Source organism: Catharus ustulatus, chromosome 1 (genome assembly GCF_009819885.2).
Source record: "Catharus ustulatus isolate bCatUst1 chromosome 1, bCatUst1.pri.v2, whole genome shotgun sequence".
Classification (NCBI taxonomy): domain Eukaryota; kingdom Metazoa; phylum Chordata; class Aves; order Passeriformes; family Turdidae; genus Catharus; species Catharus ustulatus.
The window spans coordinates 153,760,377-153,787,798 of NC_046221.1; the positions used below are offsets into that span (position 1 = coordinate 153,760,377).

Below are 27,422 nucleotides of genomic sequence, written 5' to 3' on the forward strand. Positions count from 1 at the left end.
TTAGAAATTGTATGCAGCTTCAGAAAGCATATTGCAAGAATGATATTAAAATACTGCTAAACCATAAGCCTGATAAAATAAGAAATATTTCCACAGTGTTTTGTTAGCCCAAGAACCTTCCCACAATAATCTAAAAACAATGAAAAGGAATAAAACAAAAAGAAGACAAGTTTTATCCAAGAGCTGCTAAAATAATTATCTGTATATTGCTGTACTGTGTCACACTAAAATAATTTCCTCCCTCCACCCCCATTAAACGACAAAAAAGATTTCACCACCTTCAAGTAAGACCCACAAAGTCTGTTAATAATAAGTTATGGTGTTGCAATTAAAAACTGAAATGTGTTTCTTACTTCACACATCTGTAGCTGAAACAGCCTCCTCTCCTTCTCCATTTCCTCTGCTATCTCAGCTCCTGTTATCTCAGTTCTTATCATCCCGTGCTGTTTCGCATGTTCTCTCTTCTCCTTCTCAATCTTTGTGCTGAAATTTTAATTAGAAAATATTTTTGAGAATTCCTTCTACTAAAATGTGATCCAGCATTATTTAGGGAAAAAGTAATAATTAAGAAGTATCAAAGAAGACATTCTGAAGATTAGCTCCTCTACTAAATCCTGTACATTTTAAGTCTCCAGAAGCTACTGAGCCATGAAACTGCCCTTCCTTCAACTCTGTTCTCTAGATTGTGTGTTACTTAGGGAAAATAATACATAATTCTATCTTAAAAATAACAGTACTAATAATGCTAATACTACTACTAATAATTTATTTTAAAAATCCCAACACCACAAAAATCAAAGCTGAGTGGGAGACAAGTACTTACAATTTGGTTTCATAATCTTTCCAGGCTTTGTCAAAAGGCTTTTTGAGGTCCTTGGGAAATAGAAAATTGTCTTAGAACATTTTTAGAACTTTTTCTTTGCAGTTATCAAGTAATAAACAGCAACAAAAATATTGTTTTCTTCAAAACCTTTCAGACAGCAGTTGGAAGTAAAATTAGGTTTGAATCTTGTGAAGTATTGCTCTCCTGTGCACACTAACACAGCAATTTACAATGAAATTTTCACGATTTCACTAGTCATGGCAAATTTATTCTTTATACTAAATACACAAAATTAATAAATGCCAACATAAGAAAAACTCTCTAGATAGATGAACACGAAACAAAAATTTAGTTTGCAACACTTACCCCTTTAACACCTTTTAAGTCTCCTTTCAAGAGAGAATCCAAAGTGAAAATAACATTGTGGCTTAAACCCTGGAGCTAAAAACAAAAACATTATCATTAAAAAGCATTTATTCTGATCTGATCAAACTATTGCCAACAAGCCTTTGAACTTCCCTAATCAAGTTGCAATCACCTCACATTTCTAAACCCATAGTAAATTCAGGTCTGGGAAGAATTAATAAACACTTGCGTGAGACATAGAAACATTAGAATTAATGTTTACTTGAACAAGGTGACATAAACCCAGAATTTTACAAATAGCACATAAGTAAAGTTCTGAAAGCACTTCCAGGCAATGTTCATCCTCTTGAAGCAACATTTGGGTACAAATTTGGCTACAGCCTCCTGATCAAGAAGGACCTGCTGTGCCACAGGCAGGGAATCCACACAACACGTGTTAATTCCACCATGGACAGAAGGAATGAACAGGGGCACCAGCTCTTTGAATATTGCCCCTTTTTTGGGAACACTGTTCCTTCCTTTCCTTGTCCATTGTGTAGATCTGACACCTCCTTAAACTTCATGAGTTTTAATTTCACCCCACCTAAGTTCATGCCTATTTGGTTATAGACAAGAATATCAAAACAATCATTCAAACAGGTTCTCCAGATCTAGTGCTGCACTCAAATTCCTCTTATACACTGGAGCCTTTTTTTCATTTTTCCAGGTGTATCCATTATGGATACCCAACTCAAGTCATTAACTTTTAGGTTGAAATGACTGAACAGTAGCCAGCAAGTTTGTTATCTATAGGAAAAAAAAAAAACCAAAAAAACCAACCAACCAACCAACAAAAATTTAAAACCCCCAAAACCCCAAAGCTAAATAACCCTATGTCACTCCAATACAGTAAGGATTTGGAATAATTTATTGCATCATTGAAGACTTAATAAAGCAGTAGCCCAAATGAACTGGAAACAATCTGATAAAGCAAAAGTCTCATGTATAGAACAAAATAAAGGGAAAAAAGCCCTTAACACATGGAAACACATATGAGAATTTAGTGAGGGTTGTGAACAAAAGATAATTTGCCTTCAAAGATTAGCTGAGGACATTTACAGGAAAGAGACAGAGAAAAATAGGCTTTAAACACTTAGAAAAAAGGCAAGAACCATGTAAATTTTCAAAAGAAATAATCTGAAAGTGCTACAAATATTCTGCCAAAACCTCATCTAGATCCAATGTAAAGATAATGACACACTCATTTTCATATACATAGATCTTTATAGACCTTTTAAATGCACTATTATAATGAATTACTGCATAAGGAACGAAACCTGAAATGGCCAAGGAGGTAGAAGTGAAAAACCACAGAAACTGATTCTGGTGGGACACTCAGAGTTTGCTGAAAACATAGACCAGGGCTGGCAATGGCTAACTCCAATGTTTTACCTTTATAAAATCTTTCTGAAGGGTCATTGTGTCCTTCTTGTAAGATAATATTAACAAGAATGATTCAACAACTTAACTATTATACTCATAGATTAAGTTTCAGACATTATATTTAATAATAACATCAACAGTCAGTAATAAAAACTGCACAGCAACTTATTTAGCCTTGTTAAAATGATTAAGGGACATTCTTTTATTTTTGCCCTTGTTTTCTGAGCAATCATTTCAAAATTATGCTTTCCAAAAGTTGTGTATGTAATAAAGGGTGCTGGTTTTACTTCATAGTAACTGAGTATCACTCTAAAAGTAGTCACTCCACAATTGATGAAGAAGAAAGTAAGGTATTTTGTACCCTCCTTCTCATGATATATCCAATATCACAATTCATATGAAAATTTTAATGAATCATAATTGAAGTTCAAAGAGGGAACAAAAAGGATCCAAATTTGTGAAGCATTTTTTTCATTGTCTACTGTATAGCTTTAGTCCTCATTCATCTTTATGAATGGTCTTTGGTCATTCATTATTTTATTGGACATAATTTAATAAGGCATCAACAATCTGTTCCAGGTAAAAAAACAAACAAAAAACACCCCAAAATCTCAAAATTATTATCCTGCCATTCATCTTAATAACTCCTGCCATTTTTCATATTAATTTTATCAACAAAAGGTTCAGGATCTACTTTGGGGCTTTAGCAGGGACATAACACAGTCTGCTGCTATTTCAATGGACCTCAACTTCTATTTTGATATAAAAATCTTTTTTGCTTTCAGTGTAACCTTATTAAACAGAATTATGCTTAGAACAACAAAGTAGAATTTTCTACCTCAGGGAGAAAAAAGGAGAAAAATAAATGGTTTTGAAATGCTGAGGCAATTGTAAAATAAGTTTGTTGTCTAATTGAGAGTGCTGAATGAAGTGAACACTCTATTTTGAATCCTGTCAATAAGAATTTGGGTACAGAATGCTTCATAATCTAGCTGAAATAGTATAATGTTGTTTTGAATAAGTGTGGCTTCTTAAATTAAAAGTGCTTTTTCCTCTTGATCAGCACTATTTTAAATAAATAAATAAATCCTGACATCTTGTTTGCTAGGTGAAATAGGTTAAAAATGTCTGTGGATGCCCTGATAGAAATTACAAAGTCCAGAAAGCTTGCAAAAAACTTGAGTTCTAGTCTCAAATTGTCCTTAAACTTTTAATTCATTTTTTATAATAATTACTTTCAATTGCATGCTAAATTTAAATTAAAGAAGGTCAAAATAACCCAGAGTGAAAGAAATCTCTACAGAGGAAAGCAGAAGACTCAATCTTGGACAAGTGTCAAAGTCAGAGAACTTTGCTACAGGGACCTTTGGTGTGATCTACAGCAATTATGGTTGTGTTGGGGTCTACAGGAAGACAAGTCTGTAATATCACTTGTACTACACACACCAAAAAGCTTGGAAATAAGCCCAACTCTAAGAAAAAAGTAAAACTGAAGCTATGACTTTCTGAATATAACTGCTACACAGCCCATGAAAAATCATTTCACAAGAAATGTGGCTTTATTACTTTCAAAGATCTTTGCTGTAACTGTAGTTTTATTATGCTGCTTTCAGAAATAAAAGGCCTAAGGAAAACTTCAAATGACACAAACCTTTAAACCACCTTCAAAAACCTCATACATGAGCAATGGATGCTTTCCATATCACAGTGAGAGCAGACTGTTACCACCATTTAAACATGCTCAAATTGTTATTTTTCTTCCAAAAAGTGAATGTAGTAAAACAAAACAGCCATAACTAATGATATTGTATTTTTAACTAGAAAGACTTCAGGTTAAGGGATGATTTAAAAATTAAAGTCCATGAGGTATATATTACCATCAATCACTTGTGAATGATGACTCAAGGGATGTCTCAACATTATATTTACCTTCTTAACTGCCAATTAACAATCAAACACAGTGTGTAATAACACCCTCTAGAGATCCTCTCTGCAGAAATTGTTGGTTTTGTTTTTGAAAAAAACTGAAAGCATCTTAAAAAATTATCCTTAGTCATCATGATCACACAGTTCTTTTATTAGACTTAATTTTGAAACAAATTAAAAGCTAAGAAAGTTTGAAACTCCTCACCAGGTTCTTCAGCAGAGTTGATAATTCTTTAGTAAGTGTGGAAAATTTTACAAAAGCTGTGCCAAGATCTGGATTATCCCGACTTAAAAAATTACTTCCAAATTTATCTAGTACTTGTGCATAGTTTTCTTCATTTTGAACGTGATCTGCAAAGAAAAATCAAAAGTCAGGTTTTTTGTAACCAGTCAATTATAATTTTAAGCTTACTGCAACTTAACAAACTAACAGACAGTACTTTGAGAAAAAATGCAACACATTTACTGAAAATTAAAATAATTTTAAGATTAAAAAGAACTATTTAGCAATAGGCATATATATGCTTTTTAAATCAGCAAACTGAATTTGTAATACAGCAATGAAAAAAATCTCTGTAGCTATTGGCAGAGTAATAAGATCAATAATACATCAGTGAAACAATATAAGCTTGTTTTGTAAACAACACTGGAATTTATAGCTGCCCACTACAGGATACATGAACTGCCCATTTTTATGCATACATGAACTTTTCTCTTGAAATGCTGGACATTTTTACAAAACAAAAATGTTAAAAGTATCAGATATAAAAGTAAGGAGATCAAGTCTGAATCTGACTGAATTCAAAAGAAGAAACATCTTTCAAAGGTTCCCTTTTTGCCTGCTTTGTACACTGAGTTACCCCAGATAACAGAATGTGCATTGGTACACAGCCACTCCAATGTATTTAACAGCAAACTGCACATACAGAGAGGTCAGAACCAAGATGATGCAATTGAAGCCACTGAAAATGAGAAAAATCCTTGACTCAAGAATTAATTAGAAACTGTTGTATCTGAAAAGTCTTTCCTGTTTCTATTTAGTTTCATTTCTGGTGCTTGCATAATTTTTGTTACTTCAATTTTAGTATCTTTAAATGGAGAATTTACCTCTACAGCGCTTTGGGAAAGACTTTATTACCTTTATCTCTCAGAGTATATTATTGGTATTAATTAAAATCAATATTTCACTTTAATGGGTCTCCTAGCCTTACTATGTGGGCTTTATTCTGCAAACCACAAACACAAAACCACAGAGCTACAGCACAAGTTCTGTGCAATGAAAGGGCAGAAGGGAAAGAAAGAACAGTTGCCAGTAGGTACCATGGGGTTTTTTCCCCCCAAAATCCCTAAGTTGTTTTTTTTTATTCAAGTTGTGATATTGCCAGACAGTATCTGAATTACAAGTTATGGCTCAAAAGATAGGAAAAAAGACATAAGTTTCAAACAAGTCTCATGATTAACGTCTCACAATGCACAAATCCATCTGGACATTAACAAACAGTTGATGAACAGCTGAACAGTTAACTCTAAGCTATTACAGATACTCAGACAACAGTGCATCAAAGCTCCAACAAACAAAAAGTCAAAACCTGTTTAAAAAAAGTGCAATTCTTGTTTACCAAGACCCAGAACTCACACATCACACCAGTCATAGTCTAAAAATCAGACCGGTTTTCAAGAAGCCAAATATTCAATCGTTTATTAATACAGAGCTACAATTCAAGCCATATGTTTTTTAAGAAAACTGTTCCAAAAGTGTAGTTTTAATCAAATAGCTTGGTACTGAACTAAAGGAAACCACTACACAACAATAAAATATGCATTTTGTTTTGATGTAAAAGCTTTTGCACAAATATACACAGGGGATCTTATCTATGAAGGAGCTTTAGCTTATGCAGTCCTGAGTGAGTAAAGCTCAAGCATACCCAGCTGTGCTGAAGGAAAAGGAAGGATAATGGGAGGTTGGAAAGAGCCCTCCTAGATCACAGAATCCCTGTCCTTGCTTGCGAAGCACTTTTCACTCAGTATTTCCCAGCATTTTGGTTTTAAGCACCGTGTTGTTTCATAGAGCATTTTAAAAAATGATTTCATAGAGAGTGTGAAAAAGAGTTGAAGAAGCTTGTTTCCTTTATCTGTGGAAAGGCAAAATAAATTCCCCATCAGAAAGAGGAAGCAGGAAGCAGATCATTGTCCTAGAACAATATAGAGGAAACTCTCAAGAATCCCAGATTACAAATCACCTAAATCTAGATATGAAGTTTTGATGGTGAAGTAAAAGGAATACTCCTGTATTTACTTCTGTAATTACCACACATAGGCACACAAAATGAAAGTACTTTGCAAGAACAAGAAATTTTCAATTTCTACACAATTATCAATGTAAATCTTGCAAAAGGAGATGAAATATTTTCTATTGAAGAGGTAAGGCAATTCCCTACTCGACCTTAAATGCACAGAGCTCAAAAATTAGAACTGCAATGTAGCGTACACTAAAATATGGAATGTGAAATCTGACATGCTTAGAGCAAAGAGCATCCTTTAATATCACTGTAGGTGCCTCATGCAAACTCAGAAATTACTTCCTAGTAATAGAAATTCCTTTGCATACAGAAAGCTGTAATAGACATGACAATATTTACTTTCTTAGACACAAGTCCTTTACAAGTCCAGGACTTTAATAACCCTGAGAGTGAGACAGGATCACTGACAGCAGCACATACAGGGAATAAGATTTGACTTCCAGAACTGAATCATGTCTTTTCAATACTGTAAGCAGTGCTCAGCACTGGGATGAAAATAGAACAGCTTCCCCAGCCAGACATCCTGCTCCTTCAGCAGCTCACTGAGGCGTGCCAGAATCATGGAGAAGTGAGGAAGGGCTCTGCACCCTCTGACAAACACAGCTCCCTTCAAAGGGGCCTCACTCACCATGCCCTTCCCAGAGGGACCTGGCAAGGCCAGCAGCACCTGAGCCCCTGCTGAGAATGTCACTGGAGGGTGGCAGATGTGCTATAAGGCAGCACCCTGGCCTGGATACAGTAGTGGTATTTTCTGAGCTGAAAGCATCTCCTCCACACCTTCAACTCTGGGCAACATTCAGCACAGAATTTCCCTTTGGTTTGAGAAAACCCTCACAGCTCCCAGTGTACCACAGCATTGTGGCATCCCTTACATGTGAGCTCTGACGTGTACTGAGGAAATGTGCAGTGTTAAGAGGAAATCACAGGAAGCTCTGGAGATGCAGATGCAAGCAGCTTAGGAAGGAAGAGCAGCACAGCAGCTCTGCAGTAGCCTTTGCTGCACAGCAGCACTTGCCAGAAGCAGGGAGCACCCAGAGTTCTGTAGGGGCACAGCCTGAAGGACTCCAGGGCTCAATCCCACCTTGCACTGCATTCCCAGGCAGTCACCTGCAGTGACTTTGTGGGAAACTTTTCCCAGGATGAACACAAAATACTCAAAGAGACTCACAGGCTTCACTCTTTCACTGGAACCCACAACATTCATGTTTTTTCCCACTCAAAAATCATCAGAATTTCAGCATACGCTTCCGGGCTGAGCGAGATTCCTGCCTACTTGTGCATATTAAGTAAGGGTATAAAAGCAAAGATACTGTGAAGAGGTGTTAAACAATAGCCTTTATATGCTGGACCTACAAAACACATCACTGAAATAAAAGCCTTAAAATTTCCCTCCTCTACAACAGGTTTGTTCAGATATATTGCCTTGCAAACACTGAAGAAGGCAAGCACAAAAGAATTAAACAGTTTACAGAAGAAAAACACTCTTTTGACACTGATTATGCCCAAAGCAACCTGAAGAATGGCTAAATTAATGAGAATTAATTCTGCATATGTGGTTAACAAAAATTCAAATAATGTTTTAGAATTTGGATCAATTTAAAACTATCTTTAAGTTTCACTTCTAAACCAGTTTTGTTCCATGGATAGCAGAGGAAAAATAACCAAGGTCAGAGCCAAGACGCATTTATGAATGAAAGATGACTCAGAAAGGCTTTAGAAAAGCAAGAAAGCTGTGAAGGTTAAAAAGGATGGCAGAAATTACTTGAGATTTAAAAAAAAAAAAAACCCTTTCTCATTTCATTCTTTACAAAGATGAAATATAATGAAAAAATAATAGAAAAAAATTATTTGATTACCATACAATTGTCTGAACTTGATAACAATAATGCCTTCTGGAATTAGACTGTTCAAGGGAAAATTAATAAAAGCCTCTTTCCATATTTAAGGGCAAGAAACATCTCACTGAGTCTGCAAGGTTCTCTAGATCATCACAGTCCAAGAGCACTGAGAGATAAAACAGCCCAGAAAAGGAAATTACTTCTTTTTGCATCTCTGTTCATCACTGACATGCATGAAGAAGCTCTCATGGAAGAATTTTTTTTCTCCTCTGCTTCAGAGGATTTATACCAAATCTAACAATGGAGGTCTTAAAATCTGATAAATGAGCAATGGCAAGTCACTTAGATCCATGTACAAAAGAATAAAATAGGTAAACCTATTAGCCTCTTATTCATACCAGTCTCAAAACTACAGGAAGAATGAAAAGCAAATATAATAGCTATTTTTAGTGAGCTCCAGGGAGAACTGAGAATTCAAGTATGCACCAGCAGCAATATTGCTTATATATTCCCCAGGCTATTTGTAGGAACTACAGTGCAGAACAGAATTGGTAGACATGTGGATGAATACAAAATGCTGAACAATAAACACAGGCTTTATGAAAAGAAAATTTTCCATCAAAAAACTCCCCCCGTAGGAGATCAACAAGCATATAGGAAAAGGAATTCTCCATTAAATTATTGATTTTCCAAGAAGTTCTCTCCCTCATAAAAACACTGAAAGGAACTAAGCAGACTAAGAGGGATGAGCCTCACAAGGAGGAAAGACAGGCAAAAAAAAAAAAAAAAGGTGGAGGAAAGAATAAAGTGTTAATGTTTTAACCAGAGGGAGGTCACCAGTGAACTAGAAATCTCTACAGACACCCACTACTTGTACAGTCTGCAGCAAGAGGCTCTCACCAGGGCAGTTCCCAAGTTGGAGGAATCCCATGTTTAATGGCAAATGCATTAGAGGCAGTGCAGCACAGCAGGGAAAACACTCCAAACTTTAAGGAAATTATTGCATTATTAGACATTGCAAGGAAAGGTTCTGGAGCTCTATCAGCTTGACATTCAACACCAAGCAAAACAAAGCTGCACATCAGAAATTACAAAGAAATAGAGCATGCAATAGAGCAATATCAAAACATTGCCATGGTGGGCTTAAACCCTTAATATTGTGTGCAGTTCCTGTCCCTGTTGCCCAAAATTCACTCCTCTTCTTGCCTGTTTTAGAAAAAAAAGTCTATGTTGCCATTTTGGAGAAAGAAAGAGAAAGTAAGGATGATTAAATGTGATGGTTTCTGTAAAAAAAAACCAAAAAAACCCTCAAAACCCCCCAGAGCTGCTGAGTTCAGAAGAGATACTGTGAGTAACAATGGAAACAACTCAAATCTATTTCAAGAGAGAGAATGGTCCACAGAACAAGCTTTGGATTCATCCACCAAAAACTCCTCTGGCTGTACTCTAATAAACCTTGGCACTTCAAAGCCTCTTACAAACTTTCATGATCAGAACATGCAAAGCTCCCTCAATTTCATATCAGATTTAATCATTTTGGTGGGACTGAGTCCAGTGCTGTGAGACTTGGGCAGGGACAGTCTGCTTCTCAGGTCACTTAAGATCTGAAGAACATGAACATGCACTGGGAAAATCTGCACAGGACAATTAGACTGATGCAGGAATGATATTTATTGAATGATAAAGATTTACATTAATTCAAATTACTTGGACAAAATAAGTTGTACAAGTCCATTAAGAAGTATCAAACATCACGATATCATTTCTGACTCAACACAATTCCTGCCTCATGTCAGTGTGAGCTGAGAAAATGCTAAACAAAATACTTAAAATGCACTCCATCTTTGAACCATTTTTCTAATTCCTCAAGCATCTGCTGTTGAACACTGTGGGAGACCATGTGGACTGCTGATCCTTTGCAGTACCTTTGGTCTTGTAGGGATTTTATGTTTTTATTTCTCCATTGTGTAAACTCTTTTGATTATATTTGGGAGTCATCCCAGGAAGTAATGAAAAAGTGCTATTGAAAAATCTACAGCAAAAATAATTGTGCAATCTACTGCTGTTACAAGTCAATCCAAATCTTACAGGAACAGAAGTCAGAACAGATTCTCCATTAGGTTCAAGCACACTTGCTGTAAGATGGGTTCCTAGTTACAGATACAATTGATCATGCCAGAAGAAACAGCAAGACAGACAGGGAGCAAGTGGTGAGAAAGAGGTGTCTGTATGCCTCACTGAATTTCACAAACATTTCCTTTCCCATACAACCCTTTTAAAAATGCAAAGAGGGAAGGGACATTTCCAAGGGTATTCTATACTTGTGTGTTAGTATGTTTTCATTTCCACAGCAGTAGCTCTAAGTATAAATATGACAAACAGGTGAGGAAAGTATAGGAAGAGCAGAAAGAATTTGGGTGATGTTAAAGCTCTTTGTAACAGACCAGAGAACCTTGCGGTTCCTAATTCAGTGCTGGAGAGGAGCAAACCAACACACCACAAGGCTCAGCCTTCCTAAAGCATTCTGTATGAGACACTGCATTGTGTCACTGTCTCTATTCAAATGTTACTCAGGAAAGAAAAAATTAAAAAGACAACAAAAGACGAAACCAAACCAATCAAAAAAAAAAAACCAAAAAAACACCAAACCAAAAAACCCCAAAAACCAAACACCAAAAAACACTCAACCCAAATAAAACAAAACCCCAAAGAGTAAACACACAAACAACTGCCCCAAAAAATTCCAAAAAAAGAAAAATAACACCTCCACCCCTGAAAAAAAAACAAACCAAAAAACCCCAAAACAAAACAAAAAACCCACCCCACAAAACCAACAACAACTACAAAAAAAACCAAACCAACCACAAAGAAACAAAAAAAACCCCAACAACCCAAAGCCACTACAACTCTAAAAATCTAGATTTGGCTTTTGGTAGAATAGGAATTGGATTACTGAACTGGAAAAAGAATTTCTATTGTCCCTGAATAATTTTCTCACCAGTTCAGCTGGAGTCCTCAAAGCAGATTATGAAGCACAGGAGTACTAAAAAACCTTCTCCTACTCTAGTAAATTAAATATGGTCTTAACTTCTAGCAAACAAACAAAATTGCATTTCTGGGTTCTCAAAATGGAGTTAGAGGTTTTCTTTTGAAATATAAAAATAGCCACATAATACTTTCTTGAACTTATACACTGCAGTTCCTTTTGCAGTAGTTTCTGGTATGTTTTACTTAAATATCAACAAAATCCATTTTCATCACTGAAGCACAAGAAAATTGCAGGTTCAGCAATTTTCCTTGTACAAGGAGGCAAAATGAGCTTGAGTTTTGATTTATTTTACATTTATTTTTATAATGTTTCAAATGTAAAACACATTTTTGGTCTTGATTTTACTAATCCCAGTTTATCAGTCACTGCATGAACTGACTCCTGCACACAGCTTTTCATTGTAACAGAGCCTATGACAGCAGCATTCTGAAGAGGGAGCCAGAGGATTATGCATAAAGCTTTCTTGAGCCAAAAGAATTCCTACTAACTTCTACCTTTGAAACAAGGTCTGTTTAAAAAACAAAAAATGTAAAAAAAAAAAATTAAAAACCAGCTACCCATCTCTACTTTTTAATTGCAGAGTACCCAATCAAAACCATTAACCCATCTTCTATCGCTTTTATTCAATGCGACTAATTCATCATATAGTACTGCCTTACAGGTCTTAACAACAATATTATTTTTATCACAAGACTCACATGATAGCTATTTATATGTTTCAAAACAGGCATAACACCTTTAATGTGTTCAACACTTTCTATCAGTTTTGGAGCTCAGTTTTCAATACTGTTTAAATAAGCATTCTGAAATAGAAAAGCTTATTGGAGCACCTGAATACTTCTAAAAGCATAAAACCAAACACAGTAAATTCACGAATACAAGCCGCACTGACTATAAGCCGCATCTCTGGGTGTTGGCAAATATTTCGGTTTTTGTCCATAGATAAGCCGCACCCGAATATAAGCCGCTCTGTCGTTCGCAGCGAGGACCCGCGTGCAATTAGTAACAGAACCGCGGGAGGGCGGGGTTTACTGGCTGAGCTAAGGCTGTGCAGGCTCGGCCCGCTAGGGGCCGCTGACGGGGCCAGGTGGCCCAGCCCGGTGCTGCCGCTCGGGGCCGGCCGCCGCTGCCCCTGGGCTCGGTCACCCCGGGTCGGCGCTGCCCCGCGGTGGCAGGCAGGGACGGAGCTTCCCCCGCTCCTACGGCAGCGGTGGCGGGCGGGGACGGAGCTTTCCCGCGCCCGTGGCACCGGCGGCGGGCAGGGACGGAGTTTCCCCGCTCCTGCCGCGGCGGCGGCGGGCGGGGACAAAGCACCCCGTCGGCTCCCCGAGCCGCGGCAATGGCTGCGCGGGGCTCCCGTCGGCTCCCCGAGCCGCGGCAATGGCTTGCGCGGGGCTCCTGTCGGCTCCCCGAGCCGCAGCAATGGCGGTGCGCGCTTCCCCCCCCCCTCCCTGGGCCGCAGCAATGGCAGCGCGGGGCTCCCGTCGGCTCCCCGGGCCACAGCAATGGTGGCGCGGGCTTCCCCCCCCCTCCCCGGGCCGCAGCAATGGTGGCGCGGGCTTCCCCCCCCTCCCCGGGCCGCGGTAGGGGCGGCCCGGGTCCCCCCTCTCCTCCCCGGGCCGCGGTAGGGGTGGCCCGGGTCCCCCCTCTCCTCCCCGGGCCGCGGCAATGGCGGCGCCGGGCCCCCCCCGTCTCTCCCCTGGGCTGTGGCAGAGGAGGAAAGAGAGCTCTCCCGCCTCTCTCCCCGCCCCCCGTGCTGCCTACAGGGAGCCAGGCTCCACCCGCGGTGCAACAGAGTAGCGATTTGTAACAATCGCAAAATGCCGACTTTGCAGCTGCTCGGCTCAGCACTCTGGCAGGCACTTCTGAGGTAGTATTAGCTGCTCCTGATTATTAGCCGCATTTCCGGTTTAGGAGCAAAATCTTAGTCAAATTGGTGCGGCTTGTATTCGTGAAATTACTGTACATGTGCACCAAATACTATTCTCATTTTATCTCAGGCTTCACAGTGTATTGGGAAAACATTTATCAACAATTGAAATTACAGCTAATTAAAGCATAGTGCTAGCAAACTAACATCAGTGATTGGCAAATGAGAAGAGTTAAAAGATATTCAAAATTCCAGAAACTTCCACAAACACAGAAATGGAGAGCACACAAAAGTAGCTCTGTATACAGAAAATAGTTGCTAAACTGATTATTATTGTTAGGAAATTGGAATTGGGATTTTCTAAAATCCTGTATTTACAGCCAGAAGATTACTGGAAAGTGCACAGCACTGTTGTCCTATCTGCCTTTGGCACAGTTTTTAGAACTAAGAGTAACAGAGGCAGAAAAGTTAGCTATGGAATTTTTAAAACCAAATTTGCATAATGATGTGTTTGATCACCATTTGTTACTGCACTCAAACTTATCAATTCATATTCTAACCAAATAACCTCCCTTCAAAATAACTACTATAATTCCAGTAAAACATCAGCAGTGTCTTCAAGCAAGCAAAACAATTATATAACCATACTATTTTAGGTAAGAAGAGAAACACGTTATGAAGGTTGACATAAAACCAAACATTTCTTGTTATTTATTTACTTTTTAAACAAGTTCTAAATCTTATTTCACTTATAAGTGCTTTCTAAAAATTCAGCTGAAAATACTTTATTGTCATTGTTGTAGTTGAAGGCAAAGGCTTGAAATATTATGACAGTGGAAAAATTTACCCATGGGATTCTCCTAGAGGCCATTGAGAAGGAATATGAGGAGAGCACATTAATCTGATGTCTAATCCGAAGTAAAGAAAGAAAATTTTAAGTCCAAACACTCCTAAACAGATAAGCATTCCTTATATGTAATGCATTTCAACAGGATGAATTGCAAGACATCTAAAACTTGAAATTAAATTATTTGTTTCTCAGGTAAAACTGAAAATAATGTCTTACCTTGCCCCGAACTATATATTGCTTTCACAGATTTTTTCACCTTCTGTAGTGCAGTTCTGTCTTGATCCAATGCCTACAATAGCAAGAAGCAAACAAATTTTAAATATTTACTTCATTGATTGCCAGAATGTACTTTAACAACTAAAAAGAAACCCACAAAATAAACAGTTTCACAGGCTGGAAAAAGCTGCAGGTACACTGATTCAGCCTGTGGGGAGGTCTGGGGTCATTCAACCCCTTCAGGATGAATTAAAGAATTGAACTGAAAATGCTCCTACAACAGAGTAGAATAGTACTGACAGTGCTAGAAGGACAAAGCATTTATTCAAATTGCATTATATATTGGAAAAAAACCCCAAAGAAGAAATAGCAGATGCTTCTACACCAGCCCTACAGTTTCTACTACAACTAAATTGCTTGTTAACATCTGTGGTTCTCTCACAGTAATAGTGTTTATAGACACAGATTATCATGTAAGCACTTGCACCAAATTCCACAACATAACTCCAAGTACAGCAGATGAGAAGTAGCAAATCAAAATAAAGGATTGATTTCTGATTTTGTGCAACATAATGTGACTGAAATAATAACAATAATAATAGTAATAATAATGTGCATTTTCAAGATTACATCTTTAAGAATTTTAAATTTTCTGCAATAGTTCCAAAATCTAGTATAAAATGTTATTAAGTAATGATGAATTGAGAATTAGATTCTATCATACACAGAAATGTTTAAACAGTTTGTTGTATGTTTTCCCCATTTAGATCACAGGCAATTTCCCATCACCTAGGTAATGTCAGAACAATAATACCAAGTTTTAATGAAGCTGGCAGTATTTGCCATTTTATATTCACTCTCAAATCACTGGAGACTGGAGAACTTGAACTCAGAACCACTGTCAGGACACGAGTGCAACTGAGCATGGAGTTGGTAACAACTACATCATTCATGCTGCAGAGACCCTTGCACAGCCCTGTTATCCAAAAAAGTTTAAATTCTGGAGTTCCCGGGGGTCTGAAGACTGGCAGAACAAGGCACAATGTCAGCTACTCCTACTTCCTCACAGAGGGGCATCACCAGCAACCCTGAGTGAAAACAGCCTGGAAGCAGAGCCTTCACTGTCAAAACTGAGATGGTTTGACAGTGAAAGCCTTAGAAAACCTCATAGCACCTTCCAATACCTGAAAAATGGGGTGTCCAAGATCTGGAGAGGGAGTTTTTACAAGGGCATAGAGTGATGAGAGAAGGGGGACTGGCTTGAAATTAGATGTTAGGCAGAGATTGTGCTGTGAGAGTGGTGAGGCACTGGCACAGGTTATCCAGAGCAGCTGTGGATGCTCCAGCCCTAGAAGTGTTCAAGGCCAGGCTGGATGGGGCTCTGAGCAACCTGGTCTACTGGAAGATGTCCTTTAGTTTTCCTTCCAACCCAAGCTATTCTATGAATCTATAACCGAAGAATGTTCCACTGGGCATTAAGTACTCCAGAAAACCACATCAGAAGCTGCAGGTCAATGACAGTGTAAAGCATTGGAGATGGTTCAACATGAGGGTACTGCTCTTGTGTGTGAACACTTACAGTAGGAATCCATACAAAAAGAAACCAATTACTGCATAATGGTTCTGTTTTGAGTAGCCCAATTTTAACCTTGCAAAATATTATAGCTGAACAATACATGATAATCAGTAACAAAATAAAATGGAATGTTTCTGTTCCTTGACTGGAAACAACCATTTTCTCAAATCATACAACCACTCCTGTGGCAGCTAAAACTAGAACATGTGGAACCACAAAAGCTGTAAAAATGCCTTCTGAGGCTATTTATCTCTGGTTTTTTTCTTCCATTTACAGCAGAACAATGGATTAAAACATTAAGAACTGCAAACATCATTATTTCTTTTGCTCCCCGCTAAAATAGTGGGTTTGACTTGACTTACATCTTGCCAGGAAAAGTTACCATTTTTAAATGTAATAAAATATTGGGAACTATGTGTTCCTTTCCAAGACACTGCACAGCAAGTGCTTCTCTTTGATTCCTCTGCAAATGCTGTCAAAAGCTTTTGCTCCTGCCTGCCTGCTATGTCAGGCATTGCTATCATACATTTCTACAGAAGTTCTCTCCATCTTCAATGACCAGAAAAAAATAATGACTCACTTGTCTACAGAGAGTTTGAACACAGGATAAGAATTTAAATCCAATATTTTGAAAGACAGAAAATGGTTAATATTGATGAGATCGAGAGATAAAACTTTGTGCTAAGGTCTAGTATTGAAGTAAATTGGACACTCAGGAAAAAGAAACAAATACAAAAACTCCAGGAAACTTTTTACTTAAGTTATCAATCTAAAAGACTATGACAAGCAGACTAGAAAAAATTTCTAAATTGGATTTGCTATTGAATTAGATGCAATCACTAATGTGAGAGCAGGAGGAAAGGGAACATTCATTATTTTAAAAGAGGAATCACTGGGCAAAGCAACATACAAAGATGACATCCACAGCCTGAAGGAGCCAGTGATCTAAGTCAGAATGACATCACAGGCCAATTTTGTATTTTTATATTTGCAAATAGAATTTTCATATGAACTACTTCTTCATAGTCCAAAGCTATAAATAAAACACTTACATACCAGGTACACAAAACCTGTTATCTAGGGTTGCTTCGGTGCTTTTGGGTGTTGATGTTTTTGGTTGTTTGTTCTTGTTTTGTTTATTTTATGTAACTGGAGATAGTTTGTTTCCAAATATATAACATTCCTCTCAGAGGTCTTTTGCTGATAATTTTTAGCTGCACTCTGCTGCAAAGCAATTAGGTTGCACTCAATGCTCAATTCAATTATTATTCCAGAGTAATGTTACCTTCTCAGCATGTTAGACAGGAACAGCCTCGCTTTCCCTAGTTAGGTGAAAACAAACTTTTGCAGTATTCATTAATTTTCATTCTGAGTATTTAGAATACTAAATACTTTAAGTGCCTATCATAGCAGACAAAATCTGATTTTCCATTACAAGTGGCAAACATTCATACTATTGAAAATTGCAATGTCTTAAGAGAGCCAAGGGGTTTCTGTGACCACCTCTAGGTATTCAGTGGCACTCCTTCCTATCTGCTAAACTCTTCCTTACCACCACCCACTCCTTCTCACTCTCCTTCAATGCTTCTTTCTTAATTCCCATGATACCATCTTGCAGGAGGCCTTTTAAGTTCCACAGAAGATTAAATAATTTAAAGATTCACTACTACACCACAGATTCACTACCTTATTAGCTGAACAAAGCTTTCTTCTTGAAAATGGCCATACTGGAGACAAGCTCAAAATAATGCAAAATCAGTTTAAAAAAAAAAATAAGGAGAACTGAAGGGGAATAAGGAGAAAGAACGTAAAACAACCACCATATTCAACCTGCTTAAATAAAATGAAGCAAGGAAAGCTCCTTGCTCCTCATTCTCAGCATTCTCTTTGTTGAGGTTCAGGTTGCTGCATTCACTTATATTGAAGTTTATGCTTGAGAAGAAAATCTCCTGATCATGTAACATCAGCTCTTCTAACTAATCAGTGTAGAATTCCCCACATAGTTACTCCAGATATAATTTCTCCTTTCTGCTAAAAGATGGTTGCTTTAACCTAGCCTGCAATTTCAAACCACCAACCTGGTTCAATCCTGCACTGCTGAAGAAAGCAGCATCTGCTCCCTCACCCAGAGCACTCATGGTGGCTACACAATGACCCAGCTCAGGAGCTGCTGTGGTGCCAACAGTCCTGTGAAAGCTCCTTCTGAGCACTGTGGGTTTAGCTCACCTTCCACCCCTGCAGTACACACTGACAGACACTTGTACTTACAGCTACCATCCCACATTCAGAGAAAGCATCTCCTCCCGCCTAAGATGTACATTTACTGGTAGCTATTTATACCAGTGAATGGAAAACTTGCCCACCTGAGGATATAAAACCAAATTAATTTTGGGCTGGAGATAAGGTGAGTTCTCCCAATGGATCATTTCATTGATGGAGATCAATTACCAGCCGACCACAGCACATAGATCAGGGCCAGGTCACAAGAGGCGTACGCTGACATTCCCTAAGCCACACCAGTCCTCTCTGCTACACATTTTCCACTGCTGTTCACACTGACAGACACTGTTTTTGCCTCTCCTCAACCCTCAAGAGCCTGAGCTCTTCTCAGTGAAAGGTATTTCTATTTTGGGTCCATGCTCTGTTTTAATAGCCTCTAAATTTTAAGCCAGAAATTATACTACAATGCAGTGTGGAAAGTGGTAGATTCTGGTTTGCCATCTGTCTCTGAGATAGTAAAAACTGGCAGGTTCACATTTAGATAAAACACTAATTGTTTCTTTAAAACCTTGTCCTTTTATTCCATATAGATATGTATCTATTTATGGGCATGTGTGAACATAAATACTTATATTAGAGTGTATTAGCAGGTGTCCCTGCTCATGACAGGAGGTTGGAACTAGATGAACTTTAAAGTCCCTTCCAACCCAAACCATTCTGTGATTCTATATTTGTCCTGATGTGGTTATACAGAAAAGTATACATACTATAACCATACTTAAGAATATTTGAGGTGTTTATTGCTAATACACATGAAAACCATGGTTTAAAAAACACTTAAACCTTTCTTTCTAGATTAATCACAAAAGTGCTTTACACACATATTAAATTAAGCTTTTCTAGAAATCAGTACCAATCCAGAGGCACATATTTGCACAAAAGATGCTACTGCCCATTTAGCCTACTAGACGACCAAAAATACATTTTGTGTACCTTGCAAACCTTTACAGTTTGAAGAGGGGTTAGAAAACCCACTAATTTCTGTTTCAGTCTTACAATAACAAATAAAGTGGCTCAAGACACAGATTATCACATTAATATGTCAGTATATACAGTCAGTATATATTATTGAATATTATTAATCCCCAAGTAGATTATTGTCCAAAGGAGATGCATTTTCCAACTAGAACAAACCAGTCATGCTTATATCAGATGAAGTTTAGAAATTCACATCATTTTTAGGTTTGCCCTAAAAGATTCCATATCCTACCACTACTAGAACCCACCCACAAAAATAATATACCAGAAAATAAATGTTTTAAACCATTATAATATTTTGCACAAGACAAACACTTGAACAACCTATGTACTCATCACTCTCCCGCCACACATTTTAAGAAATTATTTTCTTATATTAAAAAGGAAATCCATGTGAAATACAAAAATATTTGAGGTTATGCACACAAATGGTTGCCATGAATGCTAGGGAGTCATGTGTCTGTATTGACAGATGCAAGAATAATTATTTCATGGAACACACACAGATGATTTATCAGCTTCAAGGGACTAAAAGCAGTAAATCTTTCACATCCCACTTCTCTAACCCTGGCACAGAAGCTACTGCTGGCTGTACTATAAAGCATGCTTGCCCTCTGCTCAAGACCCAGTTACAGGACCCATGGAATGAAGAGGAGCAATAGCACCTTACAAAGTTATGGCTGTTCCTGAGCAGTACCAGCTTCCCTCCCAATAAAACCCAGACTTTATTGGACAGACAATTAACGTAGACTAGACAACTAGTAAGTTATTACATGCCACTGAAATTGCAACAACACTAACCCCTATAATTGCCACAGTGAAATAAAACCAAAAGAGAAGATTAGCACTGATCTCCTGTAGCTCACTCATTCAGAAATGAGCAGACTTCCAAACCCACTTAATTCTGAACACTAAGAAGTGACTCAAACCACCATTCCTGTCCTTTCTCCACTCAATTTATACTGGTCCTGCCAGTCATCAGCATGAAAATTGTTTCCAATTGGTGGTCTCAGCATATGTCTACATGACAAAAATATGGGTGCTAAGAATTTTCTAGAGACAACCTCTTTGTGTAAAAGGTGGACAGAGAAAGGTCCAGTTTGAATTTGTCCTGTACTACTTTAACCCCAAAGGGTACCAAAGAGAGGAAGCAAACCAAAACACATCAACAAGCACTTATCACCATAATAACTGATGCCAGCATCATTTCATACCACCATTTACCAGCTGCTTCCAAAACAAGACCAACTAAAATAATGTTATTTTTAAAACCTTGTCTTTTCTCTGAACATTTCAAACTTCAAGTGTTTTAAGCATAACCTAATAAAAAAAAAAGCATTCAGTGATCAAACTGAGTAAATACATTTTTCCCAAAAATATTTTTTTCAGGTAATGTCAAAATTTCACATAGATCCCATTAGCCGAATTTTCCTCACATCTGCTCTTAGCTACATGGTCTGATGCAACTCAACAGCCTCTCCAAACTCCACATATGTGACAAAAATCACCAACCTCCAGTGCTGTAAAGGTCACAAAAATGAGCCAGCTCATTGTGTGGGCTCTTAAAAAACATTCAAAAATGTTAGCCACTTAATTATTCTCCAAGTACTTGTCAAATAGGAGCACAGTGGATATTGCTTGTAAAAGTGCAGTATTGCTAATTGTAATTTGTTTGACAACTGGATCCTTCTTTGCAACCAGACTCCTACCCAGCTGCCTTTTCTGCAAGAGCAAGAATGTAGACACTAGTCACTACCTATGTACGATCACCTCTGCATAAAATGAAGTCAGCATCACATTTTTCTAATGAGCACAGTGTGGATGTTGGATTTTGTACATGCTCTGACACACCCGGGAAAGCTTAACAATACTTTGGGCAGTTTCTTCCTTTAAGTTCTCAGTTGAGTTACATAATACTTCTGAGTAACTTATTTTGTGCACAAGGTACATTTAGAGATACCTGAAAAATAAGCCAAGAGATTTGTTTCCAGAAATGTTGATGACACTGATCAGATTTATTTTCTAATTTCTCCTGTGTAGGAGATGCTGAAAAGCCCACAATTAATGACAACACTTGAAACCATCCAGTGACAGTTTCCCCCACAGACTCTAAATCAGGGTAGAAACTGGGTAGAAATTAATGTTGGTGATAAATGTCAGAAAATCAGAGAATGGTTTGGGTTGGAAAACATCATCCAGTCCCAATGCTCCTGGCATGGGAAGCAGGTTGAGCAGGTTGCTCAAAGTCCCATCCAACCTGGCATTGAAACCTTCAAGGACAGAGTATCCACAGCTTCTCTGGGCACAATGGGGCATCCCCAACTACTTAGTGACAATATTTTTGTCTTTGCACTGGCAACAACACACCTTGAACTAGCTACAACTGCTGGAACAGCTCTCATCCACTATATACAAACTCACTCCCTCAATCAGCAGTAGTAAAGCAGAATAGTACAGAATCCTAGAATGGCAAAACCAGTGAAAAAATCTTCCCAGTTTAAAGCCACTGCAGCACAACTTCACCTATTTTTTACCCCAGCTGCTGGACAAACACATTGGCATGACAGCTGGGATAAAATATGGCTCCAGCTCAGAGACCAGCACATCCATAGCCAGGCTCCCAGCTCCTGAAGATAACACTGCACACAATTCCCAGGCTGCACACACAGCTTCTGCCACCATTAAGGCTGCACAGCACTAACAAGTGGTTGCACAGAACATTACCCAAGAATCTTCCTACATTACAAATGCTCCTGTGTTTAAAAATAACAAGTGCTGTTGCACTCTACTTTTTAGCAAATCATGACATAAGATGTCAGTCTTTTTTTCCTGTGACTTGATTCTTCTTATCCACATCAGCAATCTATTAAGTACTGCTTTAAAAGCACAAAGGTAATGATCCTGAACTAATAGAAGTCTGTTCTCTCCCTGCATTCTTGCAAATCTCTCCTTACACTTTTTACAAAAGCCAGGGGAAATACATTAATTTGGGTGTGAGTATTGGCTACCAAACACTACCCTACAAAAGTACTTTTTGTTTCCCAGCATATTTCACTGAAGTTTCTTGTCATTTAAAAAACACAAGACATTACAAAGTGACATTTTCATTTAACAAAAATCTAACCTGAAAAGCTTATATGCAAGAGACCTAAACACCAACACACTCAAAAAATAGAACAAGATAATTTATTTTTGAGAATTCATCAGAAGACAGTGAATATTTGAGGCAAGGTCTTTCAAAAGGAAACAAAGTGAGGAGAAGATGACAATAGAAACAGCATAAATACAATCACATTCAACAGATGTGCTAAGAGACATAGGGTTATTAAAAATGTGATTCTTAGCAACTTGAACTGGAAAACAGCACAGAAGCCTCTGGAAAATTGCTCCTCCCACCACACCAGACTGCAAATTTCACTAACAGGAGAGCTCTTCAGTTGCAGCACCAAAGTTAAATACTACAAAATATTTTTATCCCCTGCTAACTCTTTCCCTTTTTTTTCTGAAGCCAAGAAATATTTTATAATTTGCAGCAGGCTCTGCATTTAAGCTGTTATCCCCATAACTCACAGGCATTTTCTACTTAGGGAGGGAAGAGGCACTTGATCAGGACTAGTTATTCTTACTGACAGCAAAACTCTTCAAATATTGTACATAGTTTCTGTGAATGCTACAAAAGTTAAAAGTGACACTGAGGAATAAATGCAGCCTCTCCACTGGTGTTGCAGGCACACAGCACACTCACATCTCACGGCTCCATAAATTCCAATCTCAAGTGGCATTGTTGGGATCTTCTATCAGCCATTACTACTACTATTATAAATTCTTTTAAGAAAAAAAAAATGTCCTAGTTGAGGTGAGGGAACAGGCATTGAGAACAGAAACAACTCATGCTCCTTCTCCTCCTCACTCCTGAAGAAATATTTAAATGCATACATTGATGGATGACTGCAATATTTCATTTCAGAATTATTCCATTCAGAGAAAAAGTGAGTATATTAACACACTAGTACTGTTTCATTTTTTAAAAAAAGTGTCTATTTTTTCCAGGTTGCAGTTTCCAAGAGTTTCATTAAAGGATTTCCAGTGTAACACAGACCTGGAAGACTACTATAACATTATGGGACACGGTTACAGCCCAGTTTCATTCTGCTGATGGAGACTGCAATGATGGCAAACTCTGTAAGATTTTATCTTACATCATGTTAAACCTCATGAACTTCAGAGCTACCTTCATGTGACCAGCTAAGAGAGTCTATCATCTTACAAATAATCCTCATTACAGGGTATAACACAGAATGACACTAAGGGATGCTAACAGAAAAATAAAATAAAATCACAATACCGTAATTCAGATGTGAAACATTAATTTGTTTAATTTCCATGTCATGTTCTTTAATATATATTTGCTAGACATATGTAATTTAGTGGGAAAATTACAGAAAAGGAAACAATCAGGATAGTCAAGTCCAGTATTTTAATAAAAGCCTCATCTAAAAGCTTCTATTTTCTTCTACATTGCCTTTCAATCAACATGTAAAAATAGCATAAATGTACAGTAGGAAATGAAGACATATATCTCATCTTCATTGTGGCACAGAAAACCTACAGACCTCTAAAAGCTATATGGGCTGAAGAAAAACAAGCCATAGGTACGGGTGCAATATATATGATTTAATTGTATATATGTTTAATTACCAGAATAATTCTATATACAACTTAAGACCTGAGTAAAATCTGCTTCCTCAATACACAAGTAAAAAAAGTAAAATGAGAAAGGGTTGTCAAAACTAAAGCAAAGACCTGTATTTGCTTATACTCTGCAGGGTTTATTTTGGGGATGCTGGCACACATCATGACCACTTGCAAACTGGTTATGCATAGAAAAGAATTTCTGACCCATGTACAAGTGTATAAGCGACAGCAATCAACCAAGGGTGCAAGAAGAGCATATTTTAACACCACTGAAATCCTACAGTGTAAGGGTAACCTTAAATTCCCCAAATTGTGTACATGACCTGACAAAGTCATAGGGACAACACAGAATCTACAACTTTCCCTTCCATACCAAGGACACTTCAAATAAAAGGCTGATTTTGAAGGTATTGTTTTAAAACCACAGTGAATCTTAGAAGAATTTGGCAGCAATTTCCAGCATTTTTGGAAACATTATGAGTACTTTGCAAGCAAACTGCTACTTACTTCACAGCATTTTTTTAACCCAGTATGGTGTTTTGCAAAAAGAGCCCCATGCTATTTCTCTTTTATTACTGTATTAGAGAACAGACGCCCTTGGAGAATATTCTATACATTTTTTTAATAATATCACACTTCAGACATAATTTATAGCCAAGATCCTAAACACAGCTAAATTACACTAGTAACAATTTTCTTTAAAATATTCAAAGAGCATTCACATTCCACAGATTCAAAAGCAAAAGTTAGTCGAAGAACACAGCTTCCCCATATATGCAGGACTTGAAAGAGAAGGTTCAAGTTCAGTGGAGGCAGAGAAGACCATGCCCAATCACCCTTCTCTTCCTCAAGCTTAAAACACTTCTGCTAAGACTTGTAGGAGACACCCATAATGAATATAAAATAATTGTGCAATGAATTCTGCTGCGTTTATTTTGGTTTGTTTTAGCTAAACAGCAGTCTAAGTGATGAGGGTTGAGAGGGGTGGGGCTGCTCAGCCTGGAGAAGAGAAAGGTCTAGGGTGACCTTATAGCACCTTCCAGTACCTAAAGGAGCTACAAGAGACCAGGGGTGGGACTTTTTCTAAGGGCATGGAGTCATAAAGAACAGGAGGCTTTAAACTGAAGGAGGGTACATTTAGTTTGGATGTTAGATAGAAATTCTTTACTGTGAGCATAGTAAGGCACTGGATCAGGCTGCTCCATCCCTGGAAATCTTCAAGGTCAGGTTGGATGGGGCTTGGACCAACCTGGTTTAGTGGAAGGTGTCCCTACCCAGGGCAGGGAGTTGGAACTGGATGATCTTTAAGGTCCCTTCCAGCCCAAATCATTCTATGATTCTATGATCAGGATGTATGTCACCTCAAAAGAACACAGGTTGGCAATATCCTTCTCTAAAATATGGAATATAATTCATGTTTCAGAAGGGAGAAAGGAATGTGGGAAAGCAAATGAAAACCAGGATTCCTACCACAGGGCAACACGAGTGCATGGACAAAGTTGATTCATTTCATGTTTGTATAATATGCAACTAGAACATACAGGCTACATTTAAACATAGGACAAAGTAATGCCATAATCTAAAATCCATCCATAAGAGCAGCAATTACATAATTAAGTACATTTAACCAGAAACCAAGTTATTAATGCTTTAGTCTAATTTTTTTCTTTTAACCATACATTCCCCCCCAAAGCACAAAATTAAGACTAATACTAAAACCCATTAATTTACAGCATTTATCTTGAAGTTACCTTGGTTTGTAAAAACAAATTATTCATTTCAGCCCACTCTAAATATTGCATTAGCTAAATCTAATGGATGCAGCTAGTGCTTAAATAAAATTAACCTTTAAAACAAGCAAGAGGTTTCCTCAATCGAGGAATAATTTTACCCAAAAAACTAGACAGACTAAGATACTAGAACAATTAACAGGTAGCAGCACTTTAAGTAGCAGCACAATAGACCTCCCAAAGTTGCAGAGAAGCAGCTGTGAACACAACAGAAACTTCTGAATTTATGCTACAGTGTATTTGCTTGACAAACACCTTCAAATTTTGATGCTATGGGACATGACACAATATTATCACGAATAAATACAGTACCATTTCATGATCACAAGTGAGACAGACATTTTCTTCATTTTTACATTTCTGCAGCTTCCTTATAGTATTTTAGATTAAAATTTAATGCCTCCAAAAGCAATTTAATTCAGTGGAGGCATATGAATGAAAATTGATTATTCTCCTTTTCCTTAGGAATTAATAACTGTTTCAGGTACCAAAAATGCAATAGATGTCCTACAATATACACCAAATGTATGAGTATGGTTAAAAGCTTCACTTTGGAACACAGAATGAATGTATAGAAAATATGGTTGGCAATGTAACAAAAATTTGTACAGGAAAAATGCAATTGTTAACCAAATGAAGGCTGAAATAAATAGCATTCCACATTCCAGCTGGTATTTTAAGATTGAAAGCAACAGGACAACAGGAATCCCTGCAGGTTTTAGTGTAAAGTTAGAGTGGTCAGTTGCTTCACAGGACCTAAAAAATATAGTTTTCCTGTTCCTCCTCTTCCAACCACTCTCTCCCACTACCTCCTTTGTACCAGCACACTAATGATCACAAAGTCAAGGAATTAGATCAGACTAAAGTTGCCTTTTTTGGTGGGTTCTGGCCATTGTAAGTGAGGATGCACAACTGCACACATGGTGGCTCTAACCCCTTCAGTGGATGCACACACAGATCAGTGAGTTCCTGTGGCCAAGAAGGTCAAAGGTGTCCTGGGGTGCATCAGGAGGAGCAGTGCCAGCAGGTCAGAGAGGTGATCCTGCCCCTCTGCTCAGCCCTGGCAAGGCCTCCCCTGGAGTGATGTGTGCAGTTCTGGGCTCCCCAGTACAAGGCAGACACTCCTGGAGTGCTCAGGACATTCTAAAAATGAGGAAGAACTTCTTCACTGTGCAGTGACCAAGCACCAGTACAGATTGCCCAGAGAGAGTGTGGAGTTTCCCTCACTGGAGATGGTCAAAAAACTTCTGGACCAATCCTGTGCCACGTGCTCTGGGATGATGCTACTTAAGCAGGGACATTGGATCAGATGACCCACTGTGGTCTGTTCTAGCCTTACCCACTGGGACTCCATGAAAATTGCCATGTGACCTGAGAAGACAGATCATGTTTCATACTTCAACTACATTAACATCCATTCCATCTGAGCTACATCCCTTGCAA

At 38.0% G+C, this 27,422-nt stretch overlaps 1 protein-coding gene across 6 annotated transcripts in view; it reads right to left on the minus strand.

Moving 5' to 3' along the window:
• The window catches only part of ASAP1 (ArfGAP with SH3 domain, ankyrin repeat and PH domain 1), a 177,659-nt gene that overhangs the window by 58,943 nt on the left and 91,294 nt on the right, over positions 1-27,422 (minus strand). For all 6 annotated transcript variants that reach the window (XM_033085931.2, XM_033086257.2, XM_033086019.2 and 3 more), the window contains 5 exons: positions 14,661-14,733; positions 4,743-4,888; positions 1,190-1,264; positions 824-873; positions 354-483 (listed from right to left, as the gene is read on the minus strand). In XM_033085931.2, the coding sequence (XP_032941822.1) occupies positions 354-483; positions 824-873; positions 1,190-1,264; positions 4,743-4,888; positions 14,661-14,733 (474 nt within the window). The remainder of the gene's footprint in view (positions 1-353; positions 484-823; positions 874-1,189; positions 1,265-4,742; positions 4,889-14,660; positions 14,734-27,422) is intronic.